Consider the following 17916-nt stretch of genomic DNA (forward strand, 5'->3'; position numbering starts at 1 on the left):
CTGAAAACAAAAGTAATGTGGCCTTCAAACACAATCTCGGGGCTTCTCCATCAGGGAGTTTTTTTATGTTAATTTAGGTTTCTTGAGGTAAAGAAGAATTCAGCTTTGTGTGGGTTTTCACTTAGAGCGGATGGTGCACATTAGGGAAGATCTGGAGGTTTTTAAAAGTCAGGTTACAGCTTTTTAATCAGCATCATTCAGCTTAAAACAACCTTTTCACTATGTTTTCGGGACTTTTCCACTGAAATGAGTAGAAGAGACACAGATCATTTTCATGAGTTTGGGGACAGGGCTCGGTGATCTCCAACAGCAGGAACTGTCTTCAAGAAGAGTGTTATTTTTCTATCTATCTAATTATTAATTTTTAAAATTTAGGGGGGAGGTTTATTTACTTTATTTTATTTATTTATAGTTTATTTTCTGTGCCAAAAAGCCAGCAGAGCACCTGGATGACTTCAGCAATTGCAAAAGCCTTGCAGAGAAGTAATTCCCTGCCAGTGATAAACAGGAATACAGCAATGACTGGGATGAACATATGCTTGACATCATTGTGAGCTGGTTTAAGTTTAAAATAGAAGTAAATTATCCTGTTAATGACTAAAGGCTGCCCTTCTCAGATGGATGCTGCTTTGCAGGAGATCTGCGTGTCTCTGTGTGTTTGTTTATGTGCTGAGATGTCCACATTTACCACATCAGCTTTTCTCCTTTGGTTCCTGCTAATAAAGCACAGAGTGATGAGGATTTATTGTGTTAAGCCATGAAAAAAAAAAATAGGTAAAGGTGGTTTTGGAGGGAGAAAATGGTGTTGTTTTGATAATTTTAGACATCCTGTGACATTCACAAAGCACTGTCAGCCCATCTTGCAGATCCTAATGGATTTATCTTCTCAAGGCTGCTGTCACAGCCTGGCAGTTTGAAAACTGGGGATGTGAGACTGAGAAAATAGGGCCCTAAACTGAAAAATATGGATTACTTATTCAGTTTAGGGGAATTCAGAGTGATTGTCCTGATTTTCAGGTGTTTGTTTTCAGGTATTGGTGAGCTTATGAAATATATCATTAAATACCTTTGAACCTTTCTCTTGATCTCGCTGTTGCTTTCAGCTCCTTGAGCTGGAGTTCAGCTCAGCAGATTTTAGGTACAATCACCTAAACTTGTCTTCAACAATTTCCCCCCGGTCAGAGAGGACACATTTGGAGGTTGGTGCAGAAAATCTTCCTTCAGAGAGGAATAAATCTTTGTTTAGGGATTCCTCATGCAGATAAATGTAAGTATAATATATAAGGAAAATTATCCTCGATCTCCAGCTTCCAAGGACACAGCTCTGCCTTTTGTTGTGTGTGCCACTCTTATGCCCATGCAAAAGGCATCTCAGATGGCACCAGATGCCTTTATTTGTGCACTGATCACAGAATCATAGATTGGCTTGGGTTGGAAGGGAATTTGAAGATCATCTCATTCCATTGGAAGTGAACCCTGGATCTCCTGGATCGTTGGAACTGAGCTGACTGTCATGGGAGCTCCTCCTGTCACTTGGGAACACAAACAGTGGAGATTTAAATTATTCACATCTTGCATGAGGTTGGCTGGCAAGAATTGCTCCTACAGCATTGCTCCCAGAATTTCCCAGTACGTATTTATAAAATACTGTTTATATTATTAAATATTTATGTGTTTATATAATAATAAGGGTACCTTAGTTACCCTTGTCTTTGGGGTAATGCCCATATGAGGTTATATTCAATGACAATCCGTGCTGGCTGGTACAGGCTCTGCCTTTTCTGACTGACACAAGTCTTTTGTCTTAAAAAAGAGAGTTAAAAAGTCCGTCCTTTAAGAGGCTGAATCATCACCTTATTCCAGATTTTCATTCTAGACCCCCCGATTTTGCTCTCTATGCAGGACACGCTTGAGAAATGAAGGCAGAAATCCATTTCAGAAGAAAGAAATGACATGATCAGTTTTCCAAGTGAGATGAGAACTAATCACACACACAAAAAACTATTCTGATTTGAGTTGAATGTAAGTAAATTTGAAGCTGTTTGCTTGTGAGCCAGGGAAAACAGCATGTGGTACATCAGGCTTTGAGATGGAATTTATTGGTGTGTCATTGGCTGAAATCCAACATTATGCTCATAAATAATATAATCCTGGTGGGACACGTTTCTGCTTGAACCTTGACTGGAAATTACGGAGCCCTGTGAATGATGCAGCAGCCAAGGACAGGAATGCAGGAATGTGTTTGGAATTAGGCTCAGCATCTGAAGGCACGTGGATGCAGCAAGGGCAAGGTGTCCTCCTGGTATCCAGAGGTGTTAATGTGGAGCCTCAGGGAGATGGTCATCCAGCCCTTCTTGACTCTTCCTTCTGGGATGGGAAGTCTGGTGTGGTAATGGGTCATTGTGTCCCTCTCTTGTACACCCTCAGCACTGTCTGTTGGCTGTGAGAGATAAAGAGACTTTAATTTGCTTTGCTTCGTAAACCCCAGATCATTTTGCTGTGCTGCTGCATTAAAGATCTGGGTGTGGTTTTTAGATGCAGAAGGACTTTTGGTCACTGAATGTTCCCACTTCACACCATTATTTCTACTCTGCTGCAGAAATGCACACCTGGCTTCTCTTTTTCTTTCCCTACTCTGTGCATTTGACTGTTCCCAGGCTGTTCTGGAGAGAACAAATTGGTTCCTTTTGGGATGAGACCTGCAGGTGGTTCTAGGAGTAGTTTATTTGGGGTATTGCTCCTTTAAGCTGGAGAGGGACTCTGGACAAGGGCCTGGAAGGACAGGACACAGGGAATGGCTTCCCACTGCCAGAGGGCAGGGTTAGATGGGATCTTGGGAAGGAATTGTTGGCTGGGAGGGTGGAGAGGCCCTGGCACAGGTTGCCCAGAGAAGCTGTGGCTGCCCCTGGATCCCTGGAAGTGTCCAAGGCCAGGCTGGACAGGGCTTGGAGCAACCTGGGCTAGTGGAAGGTGTCCCTGCCCATGGCAGGGCGTTGGAACAAGATGAGCTTTAATGTCCCTTCCAACCCAAACCATTCTTTCATTCTATGATCAATAATGACAAATAGTGAATTAAAGATGTTTGTGAATCTTTTTCTGCTGTAAAAATTTTTTTAAACTTGACAAACATTCTAATAATCACCCTTGACCTGCTTTGAAGTTGCATCTCCTTAAAAACCCCCAAGCCCCAAAAGGAGACAAGGTGACTGATTGCACAGTGATGCTGTAAAAGAGGCAACAATTCTTTCTAGATTGACATGGAGGTGAGAGATGTTCTTGGTGGGCTGAAGGCATTCCATGGAATGACCTCTCACTGCTCCCACCCTGTCTCTGTGACTGTGGTACTGGAGTTAATCCCAGCCTGGTTGGACAGCTCCAGTCATCCCAAATACATTCCTGCAAGGATCTCTGGCAGCTTCAAGGTTAGAGAGGCTGTTTATTGAAGCAAGAGTGCGTCCCTTACACCCCTCCAGCTCAATCTTCTGCCAACCACACCCAGAGTATATCTTGGGATGTCTAAGGAAAGCTCTTGGAGAGTTGCAGGTCATGGGCTTTGCTGTGAGTGATGACAATTCCTTTGCCAAGGCATCCTTGCTGTGCAGCCCCTCTGCCTTGGCATTTATTGGAGCTCATTTTCAACACTGCCAAGCTGTGTTTTTTGGGAATGAGTTTCCTGCATAAATGGTAGATGACTAACCACATATATCCAAGGGGGCAGACAGAGGCCAAATATATAAATTAGTTTTCCTCTAACAATCTTCTCTGGTATTTTACTGAGTAATTGTCTTTTTTTGGGGGTGAGCAGGGAAGGGTTATTCTCTTTTTCCAAGGGAGAACACACCATCATTTCATTGGCTCCCAGCAGATGAGGAAATAACCCTTGGAACTTCCATATTTCCATTAAGGACAGCCATGGTTCAAAACAGATTTTAATGATCTTTTAGGTGCACTTGGAAGGCATTTATTAGTTTGGAAAAGGGTTAAGGGGAAAGGAGGACGAAAGGGCTGCTTGTTCAATTGCCTTGTTATTTGAATGTAATTATTTTTTTGCTCCTGAGCAATTATAGATTGCAAGTTTAAATAATTGTCAGGGTGCCTACAGCTTTCTATTGTTGCCTGAAATCTAAGGCTATAAATATAATAAGTAATATGAGATTACTTTTGCTGAATATGTCTACAGCAGTTCATTTAAGCCAGCAATAGTTATCCAAAAGAAAAAAAAAAAAAAAAAAAAAGGAAAGAAAAGGCAATTTTTCTATTCCTCCCAGTAAACAAACTTTGTAAACAAGTTATTATTTTCTGCAACACGGCCCTAAGAGTGATTCCTATTTTGCCGGTAACAAAACGTGCTGCTTTGCTTTCATAATGACAGAATATGTTTTGTTTTGCTTTTCTGCATCTCGAGCTCCCTGAGGTGGCCCAGAGATTAGAGAGATTTTCACCAGACAAGGGTAAGGCTTTGCTGTTATTGCAGAGATGAACTGATATGAAAGGCAGAGTTTCAAGAGAATCAAATGGATTACACAGGCCTGATGACATCTCTTATTTTATGTGTACATCAAGTTCTCCTTGAGCAGCAGAGCACTAAAGTGTGTCAAATGACCGAGGATGATCTAAAATGAATCTCTGCCAAACATTGGGATGCTCAGAGGGAAGGAAGATCATGAAATGATTTGAAAACCTCAAATCAATGGCTGAACTAAAGATGTGATGCTTTGCAATGAAGCAAATAATCAGGTTGATGATAGGCCCATGTAGCTCCATCTCAATCTCTTCAACATGTTATTGGAGCAGTGATTCTTTTTATCCCTGACAGACTTTGGAAACATAATATATTAAGAAACTGCTCCTGCTTCAGAGGAGGTCGGAGGGTGGCCAGACATGGGCATGATTTATTCCTTGTTCACTGTATCCTTGGATATTCTGCTGGGATCGTTCAAATTAAAGGGCTGCACTTCGGGTGGGGGTGACCCTGGGATTGATCCAGGCTGGAGATGAACAGATGGAGCAGCCCTGGGGAGGAGGACTTTGGGTGCTGGTGGGGGAGAGGCTGGACATGGTCCAGCCCAGAAACCCCCCGTGTCCTGGGCTCATCCCACAGCGTGGGCAGCAGGGGAGGCGGGGGATTCTGCCCCTCTGCCCCCTCAGGTGAGACCCCACCTGCAGAGCTGCCTCCAGCCCTGGGGAACAACAGCACAAGGACGTGGAGCTGCTGGAAAGAGTCCAGAGGAGGCCACGGAGATGCTGCCAGGGCTGGAGCCCCTCTGCTCTGGAGCCAGGCTGGGAGAGCTGGGGGGGTTCACCTGGAGAAGAGAAGGATCCAGGGAGAGCTTGGAGCCCCTTCCAGAGCCTAAAGGGGCTCCAAGAGAGCTGGAGAGGGACTGGGGACAAGGGATGGAGGGACAGGACATGGGGAATGGCTTCCCACTACCAGAAGGCAGGGAGAGATGGGAGATTGGGAAGGAATTCTTGGTTGAGAAGATGGTGAGGCCCTGACACAGGTTGCCCAGAGTAGCTGTGTCTGCCCCTGGATCCCTGGAAGTGTCCAAGACCAGGTTGGACAGCACTTGGACCAACCTGGGCTAATAGAAGGTGTCCCTGCCCATGGCAGGGTGTTGGAACAAGATGAGCTTTAAGGTCTCTTCCAACCTAAACAATGTCTGGATTTTATGATTCTGTGGTTAGGATTTGATTCCATTTTTGGACATTTTGGAGGTGTGTAAAGAGCTTCTGATGGTTTTATTAATCCCATTTTCATTGTTCCAATAATTTATTTGGTAAGAGAAATTAAAAAATATCAAATAAATAGCTCAAGGAATCAGAATCTTTACCGATACCCCTCACTTGTTTTCTGTATCCTTGGGACACCTCAGCCATCATCTTTGTGGGCAAGAAACTTCAGGTGCCTCTAGTACTCCTCAAGACTCTTCTTTAATTGATTAGACATGAAATACTTAGAATTTAAGTCCCAAATTTTGCACTTAAGGGCTGATTGTTCCTACCTTGTGAATAGCACTTCTTTTCTGCAGGTCAGATCCACCTTTGGTGCAATATTGCTTTGGATGTGAGTCAGTTGTTCATGGAAAACGATACCAGTTGATCCTAGCCACGAGCATTCACTCCCTTGCATTCCCAAATCCCCAAACATGAAAGGAAATAGGTGTTTATTGCTTTCCAATTGCTGAATTAAAGGGTTTATGACAGATCTCTTCGATGTTTAAGGAATGTTTAATGCCAGTGACCCTGTAAATTGAAAACTCAGCTTTGGAGGGTGTTGCTGTTTTGTTCTGCATTTGTACCCAGAACCCAGCACAGTGAAATTCAAATCTGGGACGAGGGATTTGTGTTCTGTGGGTTTGAAAGCAGCAACCCCACTACTGATGGAAATCACCTTCAGAGAGAATGGCTTTTACAGTCAGAATTCAGGGCTCAATTCCCAAAGCCTCCTGCTCATCTTGTGTTTCCCAGTTCTACACCTGTCTAAAGAGAATGGGAATCCATTATTTATTTATACAAAGCCAAGTGTGGTAGAATTAGTTCAGTTTTAAAGTGGAACAGACTAAACCTCAACCTGGGCTAGTGGGAGGTGTCCCTGCCCATGGCAAGGGGTGGAATGAGATGAGCTTTAAAGTCCCTTCCATCCTCAGCCATCCTGGGATTTCCTTGTTGTTTCTCTGATCAAAGACCAAATACATTGTTTAGGATGGAAATCTTCAGGAGTAAGACACTGAAGTAATTTTTGGGTGAATCCTCTATTTGTTGTTAGACATTTTTGATTCCTATCGTCCCATGCATTGTCTTTATAGAATCATGGAATATCCTGAGTTGGAAGGGACCCACCAGGATCATCCAGTCCAACTCCTGGCCCTGCACAGACACCCCAACAATCCCACCCTGGCCCTGAGAGCGTTGTCCAAACAATCCTTGTGTTCTGGCAGTTTTGAGGCTGTGACCACTGTCCTGGGGCATCCCGACTGATTCTCTCCTCAACCCCACAAATATCAAGGTCACCAGTTGTTCTCTTTGGCTCCAGCAGTCACGATTTTCCAGTATATTTTCAGTATTTTTGGAAGCAGCTCTTTATTTTGTTGTGTTTTTTTCCCATTCCTGTGGTGCAGCGAAATTCCACTGGCAGAAGATGAATTAGGTGAAAGTTGCTACTTTTAATCCAAAGTTTTACTAAAGAACAGAAACCTACCAAAATCTGGGAAGGAAGGAGTTAGAAAATATATAGTTTTATCGAGTGGTGTTTAAATAGACACAGAATCATAGAATCATGGAATCATTAAGGTTGGAAAAGACTTCCAACTCTTAAAAGTCGTAGTCATGGCATGAAAAAGAGATTTAAACAAAGACCTGTTGATTGGCATCTTTTGGTATTTTTCCAGAAGGGATTCTTTCTTTTGTTTGGAACCACTCATTCCTCAGTTGTGGAGTAATTACACTAATATTTAATATATTATATTTCATGTGTGCACAATGCTTTTTGCAGTGATCAGAAACAAAGCCTGTACCCCAAGACTGTGGAAGAAGGGAGGGAAGAGCTGCAGAGGTTGTTGAATTTTCTCACTCTCACAAGTTCTTCTCTTCCTGAGAAGTGGATTATTTAGATTCTCATTAGTTAGACCCAAGAGGAACTTGTGAGGGCTCCAGGTGCAGCTCATGGGATGTGTCACAGGCACAGGGGGTGTTCTGAGCCATCTCCTAAAGGTCAGAAAATTTGGCCTCTGTTGCTTTTCCATTTTCTCCTTCCAAGTGTGTGTGTGATGGGAACCTTTCAGGTCAGCAGAAGTAATTTTTTTTTTTTTTTTGAGGGGGCTGTATCTGGAATTAGAGGCAAGTTTTTCCAACAGAGAATTTGGATGATGGAATTTTCTTCTGGAAAAAAAATTTCTGTTTTTCTGGAGTCACCAGAAAACAGATCTGTGGATCTTCAGGATAAAAAATGGTTTAAATATTCCTGCTTATTGGGTGGGAAAAAATTCCAAGGCAGTAAATAAGGCCACCTTGGAAAGTGTTGTGATGCACTGACTCGTGTCTGTCCCTGCTCTCTGCTGGTTAAGCTCAAAACTGCATTTAAATAGGAATATCTGAAACCTCTGGTGTTCAAACTGTGAAGTTCAGAGCAACTGTGCTTCATGCCTTATTAACATTCTTGAGATTGGCTTCAGCTTTGTTTAAATCCTGTTGACTCTGTATTATTTATAACTTGCAACATGCTTTTAGGATGGAATGAATAAACACATTTTGCCAGTCGTTCTCTGCATCCCCCTCTTGCTTTTCCCACTTCCAGGGCTGTTGTCTCAGGGTTTGTTTTTTTTTTTTTTTTTTTATTTTCCCGAAGTCATCCTTATGACACGTTATTTGTGGTGCTGAAAACGTGGCAGTTTTTCTCTTGACAGTAAAATATTCCTCTCTCTGTGATGATATCTGCTTTTTTTCCTTTTACAATAACCCTAATCTGTTGTGCAGATTCCATACAAACATCCCTCCAATACACAAACACGGATGTCAGGAGCCACCTCGCAGGCAGGAACGAATTTCCTGGGCTTTTGTTAATTTGAATGAACATGAGGCTTCTGCTTCTCCTGTGGAAAAAAAAAAAAAAAAACAGCAAAAAACCAACCAGCAAACCCAACAGTTTCTCTGGGAATTCATGCAGCGTGAACAGAACATGCCTTGGCAAAATGGTGAGCCAAGAAATTCCTCTTTAGTTGCTCTGTTAGGCAAACTGCATTTTAAATTCCTTGCCCAGGGCTTTGTTTGACTTGCCCCAGGCAAGCTGTTCAACATATTTATCAACCCTGTTGTAGCATTAGAGCCAATGCTTATCTGGGAAGATCATCCTCTTAATGCCATCTGTCACCAGGAGTTTTATTTCTTTCAGCTGAGCTTGTTCTCAATTTCGAGTTATTTTTTTTTGTTTGTTTTGTTTTCGTATTCCTCCCAACCATTTCTTAGTTGATTGTTTTCCAGGGATCTCAGATATTCTGTGATTGCTCAAATATTCTGGATGTTGAACCCCCTGAGGGTATCAATAATACAATTTTGCTGCAAGTCCTGATTGATAACGTGAATCCCCTGAGCATCCAGATGGCTCCCCAAAGCACCCTACACGATGGAAAAGATGATGATGGTGCATTTCAATCTGAGTCTGGAATTCTTTCCAGATTCTTGACAAGAACTTGAAAAAATTCAGAACAAAGGCTCTGGGGTAGCTGGTTGCTGTATTTTTATCTTGAGGACACAGCTTTGATCGTTTTAGATTTTCAGGCCCTTAGTAAAGGCACAGACAATACCAAAGTGTTCAGCAAAGCTGGATTCACTGAGTTAATGTGGGATTTGAGATCCAGTTTACTTCTGGATTTGTGTCCATAATCACAATGGGGCCAAAAGGACTGGAGTATTTCCCTGTAGAGAATAAAAGTTAATCTTCTGGGAGTCTGGTGGTATTGGGTTTTATAAAGTCAAGAAAAATCATTGTAATCAGATGAACAACCCCTGTGGGTAGATTGGATATGCTGGATATTCTCCTGGGCTGCCAGGATATCCTGATGTGATTGTTCAGACAGAGAGATCATGGAGTCATGGAATGGTTTGGGTTGGCAGGGACCTTAAAGCTCATCTTATTCCACCTCCTGCCATGGGCAGGGATGCCTTTCACTAGCCCAGGTTGCTCCAATCTGGCCTTGGACACTTCCAGGGATCCAGGGGCAGACACAGCTTCCCTGGGCAACCTGTGCCAGGGCCTCCCCACCCTCACAACCAACAATTCCTTCCCAATCTCCCATATCTCCCTGCTTTCTGTTAGTGGGAAGCTATTCCCTGTGTCCTGTCCCTCCATATCTTGTCCCAAGTCCCTCTCCAGCTCTCCTGGAGCCCCTTTAGGCTCTGGAAGGGGTTCCAAGGTCTTCCTGGATCCTTCTCCAGGTGAACCCCCCCAGCTCTCCCAGCCTGGCTCCAGAGCAGAGGGGCTCTAGCCTTTGGAGCATCTCTGTCACCTCCTCTGGACTCTCTCCAGAAGCTCGTCCACGGGATTCTGCTGGATCCCATCACATCTTCCTTGTCACCAACTTGCCCCTTGTTTCTTTAGTGGAGGGCACGTGATGGTGCCCACCGAGGTCTCATCCTGATCTTCCCTGGTGAATCCAAGGTTCCCACTTCAACTTGAGGAATTCTAAAGATCAATGGGCCCCTCAGTTTTGGAGCAGAAACTTCCCTTTGGCTCAGTGCTCAGAAATACCAGTCCTTGGCCCTACTTCAATCAATCAGCTGAACCAACTGCTCTCCACGATTTTTTTTAAAGAGAAAAATGCCAATCACAGTTGGCAGCTTGGCAGAAACGTTGGAAATGAGCATTATTCCATAGGTATGGGACTTGCTGAGCTTCAATTTTATTCCTTCCAACAGGAGGGAGAAAAAACACCCCAAACCGTTTCAGTTCAAAGCAGCTGAGCATTCCCTTCTCCAGTTTTTACAGAGGGAACTAAATCAATCGTATTCCAAAGCTGGGCCAAGTCCTACAGCGGCCAAGGGAAGCGGGGTATTGGCAGCTGTGGCTCCAGCTCCAGGGGAAATGCTGGATGCTCCAAGGTAGCCGGTGGGATGTACTTTTGGCTGTCCTTTCCTTCCTCAATGTATAGGAGCAGCTCCTGTTGGCTGGGCCCTGGAGCACTGGAGCAGCTGGCTCAGCCGTTGCTTCCAGGGTTTTGGAGCACAGCCTGGCATCAGAGCCAGGCTCCTCTGTCTGAGCTTTGGATGGATCCTGCCCTGCTCCTTCCTGATCTGGGCTTAGGGATGAAGTTTCCAGGACAGGCTGCTCTTTGTTCTCTCAGCACCAGCACGTTGGATTTTTCTGAGGGTTTATTTAAACCCAACGTTTTTCCCCCCACAGCAGTGGAATATTTTGTAAAATCCTGATAACAGAAGGAGGAGGAGCAGGATCCATATCCCTTGCAGTTCATCATCCGCTGCCGACCTGGCATTGGAACAGCTCCTTAATCTGCTGCATGGAAAAGTGCCTCGGAGTGTGGGAGTAGGGATTGCAGGCAGCAGGCCAGGGAAGGCTTGGCATGCCAAGGAAATAATGCATTCATTCCTCAAAATGTGACAAAAAAAAAAAGAGGCTTCTGGATGGTCTGCCGGACTGCTGGGAGGGCAGGGAATGGGAAGGCTTGGAAATAAAGCTTGGCAGGAGGGAAAGGTCGGTCGATACTCAGGAGTCAGGTGTGTCTGCACCTGATGCCAGAGGGGAAGGAAATGCCAACAAAAGGAAAGGACAAAAGGCGTTTAAAAAAAAAAAAAAAATCTTCCACAAATTAAAATACCATCTATGTGGATATATCAGAGAAAAAAGGAAAATTGGCCTGGATGTGAAACAATCCACCTGCTGTGAGTTCCTTTAAATAAATGGAATAAATGGGAAGCTGAGAGTCCCTGAAGCTCAGCCTTTTCCAGCAGCTCTGGAGCTCCAGAGTTAATGGACGCTAATTAGGACAGAGTGGGTGCAGCTTGTGAGGGTTGAGTTTGGATCAGGAATCCCCTTCTGATGCAAATTTACTGCTCAGCTCATTTGCATAATGGAATCATAAATAGGAATTTGCATCAGGGAATCTGCGTGGAGAGTGGGAATGATTCAAAGATGAGATGGGAACGGGCGTTGGAGAAGGGATCAGAACAAAGGTGAGGAAAAGGTACCTTTGAGGATCCTGAAATTTCCTGTAGGAGGGGGGGAAAACATCTTGAATGTTGAATAATTTTCAAATAAATTTTCCAATCTGTTTGTTGTCCCCGTGTGATGGCTGATGGGAGCAGTACACAAAATAAAACCTCTAACCATATTACAAGCCGTGAACATTATTATGAGGATAAATAACTTTGGAATTAGCAATTTTTCTTGGGATCCATCTAGTTTGTGCTGCAGCAGAGAGTCCTACAGAGCTAGTCAGGTTAGTCACCTTTTAAAGGTGTGGAAGGGAAATGGGCAACTTTGAGGCACAGATCGATGTATTTTGGGAGATTTGATTCAACTTCAGACTCAGAGATTTTCAGGGGTTTGTAATGTCAGCATGGAGGGGGCGTGGACTGGTTTCTCTGTCCTTAAAAAGTGCAAATGGGGTGCTCTGGTGAGACCCTGCAGCTCTGGGATCCAACAGCAGGAGGATGTGGAGCTGCTGGAAAGAGTCCAGAGGAGGCCACGGAGATGCTGCCAGAGCTGGAGCCCCTCTGCTCTGGAGCCAGGCTGGGAGAGCTGGGGGGGTTCACCTGGAGAAGAGAAGGATCCAGAGAGACCTGAGAGCCCCTTCCAGAGCTTCAAGGGGCTCCAGGAGAGCTGGAGAGGGACTGGGGACAAGGGCTGGAGGGACAGAACAAGGGGGAATGGTTTCCCACTAACAGAAAGCAGGGAGAGATGGGAGATTGGGAAGGAATTGTTGGCTGTGAGGGTGGTGAGGCCCTGGCACAAGTTGCCCAGAGAAGCTGTGTCTGCCCCTGGATCCCTGGAAGTGTCCAAGGCCAGGTTGGACAGGGCTTGGATCAACCTGGGCTAGTGGAAGATGTTCCTGCCCGTGGCAGGGGGTTGGAATGAGATGATCCTAAAGTGCCTTCCAACCCAAACCATTCTGTGACCCCGTGTCACAGTCACATTTCTGATGTCCAGGAGCATTTTCCCTGCCCTCAGGATGCCTTTCAGGAATGACTCGTGTCTCTCCCAATTCCTGTGTCATCTGTGTGAGCCTTGGGTGTTCAGATGTCTTGGATGTCCTGAGGCATCTCAGATGACCCCAAACGTCTCCATTTAGTCAAATAAATTAATCCCTGAATGTCTGAGCCCCTGTGCAGTCAGTGCAGACCTGGTCCATGTGTTTAACACAATCCATAAAGCTGTTCCTCTCTGGAATCACCTGGGGGGCAATTCTGCTCAGTTTGTCACTGAATATCTCACCATTTATTATGTCCAAGAATGGGATGTTTATGTCTTATCAGAGTAGCACTTGGCTTTCATTGTTTTAGAAGAATACTTAATTTTATGGTGACTGTTTCTTAGAAATATAAACATACTCTGGGTTGCCTGTGGAGACACATGGCTGACAAAAAGAGATGTTTAGAGGATCTATCTGTGTATGGATCCGTAAAGGGAATTGTTTGAGGAAAAGGATGTGGATTCTAGAAAGGAAAAGGGGTACTATCATTTATCCCCCAATTCTAGGATTAATATTATTTATAGGGATGACTGAACCATTAAAGATTCCTGTTTGAGTCTGCTTGGTTTTGAAGTTCAAATAGCAAAAAAAAAAGCAATCTTTAAATACCTTTTGAAATTGCAATTAAGAGTCAGTCAAAACCCATCACTAAAAGAATAGGTTTTGTTTTGCAAATTAGCAATTAAAAAGTGACAAATATCTTCAATGCTCAGACACTCTTCTGCAATTCCCGTTATGTTCAAATAATACTTTCCTTTTTTTTTTTTTCTTTTCTGGGAACATGAGGATGTTCCCCAGTATTTCCTTTCTTCCTTTTCTCTTAGGAATGCCTCGGGAAGCTCTCTATCCCCCTCCAAAGCTCCACTCACTTCACCAGGACTGGGGATTATGCAAATTCCTTCATGAATAGTTTAAAATCACATTCATGTTTTCCAGTTTCAAATTATAACAGGAGTGGCTTATTTGGCTTTTTATGTTTCTTTCCCTACTGTTTTTTTTTTTGCCCTTTTATCCCTCCCCTCTTGAGTTTTATTTAATTATTTAAATTTATTAGTTAAATTATTTATTTCTTTGGTTTCCATCCCAGAGTAGTAATAATTAGGGAAAATCAACTTTTCTTTTTGTTCTACAAGTTTGAACTGCAATTATTTCCCTGTTTTAGCAGTTGTTGTCCCTGTTTTCCGTGGCTTAAGGCGGGCAGTGCTCTGGAAAACAGGCACTCCATGAGCTCACGTGTCTTAACTCTGGAATATTATGTGGGCTTTTATTGTTAATATTTCTCTCCTTATGACAATTTCTCTGGCACCACTTTAGCAGAATAACAAACATCGGCCTCTGATTGTATTAATCCCGTGGAAAAGCAATTTAGTGCTGTATTGTTGTAAATTATGTCTCTTTAGGAGCAGGTTGTTTTATTGTGACAGAGATTTCAATTTTATCTGTTGCCGTGGATGGGAGGATTTATTGTTGCTGCGAGGTGGCAGAGAAATGAGGAGGAGGCTTCAGCAAGGGAATAAAATGTCTCTGTCTCTCAGGGGAAGGGCAGCAGGATGAGCTCAGACATGAACTGGGAGAGGGGAAAGGGAAAGAACTTCTGAGGAGGATCTGGAGGTCACTGGGTCAAGTCAACACGGAATCACAGAGTTGGAAAAGCCCTCTGAGATCATCCAGCCCAACCATCCCCCAGCACTGCCAAGGCCACCATCGCTCCATGTCCCCAAGCGCCACATCCACTTTGTGGCTTTTAAATCCCTCCAGGAGTTGGGACTCCACCACTGCCCCGGGAAGGGCTTTCCAGTGATTGACACTCCTTTTGGTGAAGACTTTTCTCCTAAAATCCACTCTGGAAGCGTGTTGTAATCCCTATTTCTCATACCTACACGTAAAACCACACATGAACACAAGTTCCTTGTGAAAATATCCCATGGATCCTGCCAAAATCCCTGCTACAGTACAGTGAGTGCTGGGGAATGTGTGAGTGTTATGACCCACCCCAGAGGGGCAGGGTAACCCAGGTTCTTATTAATAAATCCCTTGGGGTGGATTAGAGTGAAACAACACTGAATAATCAGTGTTTGTAAACATAAGAGATGTAAGGTTTATTTTAGAACAGTTTTGTTTCAAAGGTAAACAGGTAAGTTGCTGGTTTGGGTGTTTTAATCTTTAGGAATGTTAAAGCAGCTATAGCAATATAACAATATTAAAACATGGCAAGATAGCACTATTAAAGCATAAAAATACTACTTAAAAGAATGTGTAAGGGAGAGAAAGAAAGGATAAGGATATATATATGTAAGGTGACTGATAAATATAGTCACTATCCACTTGATCCAATGGTGAAAGTTGGTAGTTGCAGCTTCCATGTCTGTTGGTTGAAGTGATGCTCTTCACCTGTTGAGGGTGAGGGAAGCCCTCCCTCTCTAAACCTCAAAGGTTTCCTGAGTTATTCTACACTTCCAGCTCAGGTGGGAACGCCTGGTGCCTCCCCTGGGTGGGGAGTTTCACCGTGGATCATGTCACGGGACGTGTCACAAGCGGTCGATGCTCCCAGGAGGGGTTTTCACAGCAGAGCCGTCATGTAAGGGAGGACACTGGTATGGTAAGAAGGATTATCCCACCTGGCAGGATTTGCCTTTTCTTGGCCTCTTCCCTTATCTGGAAATGCAGTTTGGAGCTTCAGGTGTGCATCTGCACCCGGGATGGCTGGACAGTGGCACCCACTTTTCTGATCTGGAGGTGCTTTTCTGGTTGGCATATTCAGGGAGGGGGTGGGCCCTGCTGGGTGAGGAGCTGCTGCTTTGCAGTTTTCTGCAGTGGACAAAAGTCTTTTGGTGATCTTGCAGTGTTTAAGCCATTAACTATTTCAGCCTCTGACAGTGGGGAACGCTCGTTCCCAGCACTTTAACAGGGACATGCAGATTGTTGACTTTTTTAACAGTGATCAAACCTGTGGGAACGAAGCAAAACTGGGAGGGAATTTCGAGAGAGGTCCTACAAATTGCCACCAGCCTGATTGAGCTGAGGAACCCAAGCCCAACAGCTCCAGTTATCTCTGTAATTAGGGTAGAATAACTAATTTGATCATCAATTTATATCTTGTGTGGGCTGAATTGTCCTCAGGAGGTTCCTCCCTCTCTCCATGGCCTCCAGGAGCAGGTTGAGCTCCTAATTTATGCAGTTTGCTTGAACACCTGAATTAGGAGAAATCCCAGTCGTGACTTCTGTAATTTTCGGTCCATTACAACTTTAATTTAAGTTAATCTCTGAAGATTCAAAGGAATAACAGGCCTTTGTGAGCCATCGAGGTTGAGAAAGGTTCTGGTTGTACTTTGAAGGATCGTTTCTGTAATTTTCTAACTTGTCAAATCTTCAGTGTTACCAGTAGAAAACCCAGCATGGATCATTGATTTCTAAGTGTATTTAATATTTAGCTTATTTTTAACTGCCTTTTATTTCAAATGTTTTGGAAAGGGAATAATAACAGGCAGAGAAAATACACAATCAGGGATCATCTTAACAGCACCGGAGTGGGCATGACACTCTAAATGAATAATCTAATAATTAGTCTCTTAAACATTTATTTAACTAAGTCATCAGACAACTGGAAATGTTGGTTGTGTTTGTTCCTTGAGATTCCTTTAACCAACAGAGTTTTGCTAATTCACACCTTTGTCAGTTTGATGTCCTTTGATAATTGGCCATGTGGGCGAACGACCACCGGAATCTTGCGTGAACATCAAGTATCTCCGTGAATAAATTGCTAAACTGAAGCATTTTTCCTCTTGTATAACTCATAATATAATCCATTATTGCTGCCACCTCTGCCTGAAAGCAGAAAATTAAATAACTGTTTGCCATTAATACAAATTATTGTGTTTTGACAGCTTCCTAATCAACTCAAGCAAAAATGGTGCTGCACAAATAGAACAACCACCTTTTAAATAACTTTTATTTTTGGTGTGTGCTTGAGAATTCTCCTTGTTTGGGCCTTTGAACCATTGCAAGGTTTGTCCTTGGTAATATGTTGATATTCAGAAGCATAAATCAGCTTTATTTGTGTCATGCTCTGCTGCAGAATGGATTTTTCCATGTAGTTACCCTATAAATAATCTCAGAAAACACTTGACCAGCAGGTGCTGCCATTAGATGTGGCCTCCACTGTGGACTGTAATTAATATGCAAATGAGTGATTAATTGGCAGATTTTGATGTAACAATGTGTGTTTTGTGCCCTTTGCAGGTATGGGCTGTTTCTGGGGAGCTGAGAGGAAGTTCTGGAGGCAGAAGGGAGTTTACTCCACTCAAGTGGGTTACGCAGGAGGTCACACCCCAAACCCCACCTACAAGGAGGTCTGCTCAGGTAACTCTTCCTCTCTGGTTTTTGGGGATTGGGAGTGGAATCCCCAAAAGATTATGAAGAGTTAAATGAGTGGCTGCAGTGACTCAGAAAAATGTGGTGTTTGGTCCACCCTGGTGTTGGCTTTGCACCCTAAACTGTCCCAAAATCTGTGTCTGCCCATCCTATTGTTACTTCCTAATGATTAATGAGTTAAGGTGTGAACAAAAGAAAAGATTTTTCAGGAATTCTGTTTCGAATGATGAAAGTGTGTTCCTTAGGAAAAAAAAACGTGAGTTTTGCTTTTACTTTTGTCTGTATCTGAGTATGAGCAAAAATCAGAAATTTCTCATTTGCGTTATTATTAATAATTTTTTAATTTTTCATACAGTTTAATGCACAACATCCTGTCATTTCCAGGCCAAACCCTTGCATTTGTTTTTCATTCTAATAACCCAACATGGTTTCTTTCTGTGGGCTAAACCATAGAACCACTGGCAGCCAACTGATGTTGCTGTGGAAGTAAATCCTTGCTTTCCTGGACTTGCAGGTGGGGAACAGCCTGGAAGTTTTCTTTTGGTTTATTTTCTTGTTAACAGTTTTGTGCCAAATGCTGATGTTGGTGCTTGTTCTCAGTGACAAAGTGTCACGTGGGCTTGGTGGAAAGGGTGGGAAATGGTCAGAGACAAACAAATAATGGGCACTTTAGAAACGGTGCAGATGTTCTACAAGGAGCCAAAAGGGCAGGAATGTGGTGGAAATAGGGAAAAATGGGAAAAGGGATGTTTAAGGTGGAATGGAATGGAATAGAGTAGAATGGAATAGAGTAGAATGGAATGGAATGGAATAGAAATAGAAAGAAAAGAGAGGGAAGGGAAGG

The 17916-nt window shown here is 43.5% G+C and overlaps 1 protein-coding gene across 6 annotated transcripts in view; it reads left to right on the forward strand.

Moving 5' to 3' along the window:
* The window catches only part of MSRA (methionine sulfoxide reductase A), a 250933-nt gene that overhangs the window by 95891 nt on the left and 137126 nt on the right, over nt 1-17916 (forward strand). For all 6 annotated transcript variants that reach the window (XM_027904466.1, XM_027904465.1, XM_027904467.1 and 3 more), the window contains one exon: nt 16941-17060. In XM_027904466.1, the coding sequence (XP_027760267.1) occupies nt 16941-17060 (120 nt within the window). The remainder of the gene's footprint in view (nt 1-16940; nt 17061-17916) is intronic.

Source organism: Empidonax traillii, unplaced genomic scaffold (assembly GCF_003031625.1).
Source record: "Empidonax traillii isolate 1590-97213 ecotype Southwest subspecies unplaced genomic scaffold, ASM303162v1 scaffold1060:size1239554, whole genome shotgun sequence".
Classification (NCBI taxonomy): Eukaryota; Metazoa; Chordata; class Aves; order Passeriformes; family Tyrannidae; genus Empidonax; species Empidonax traillii.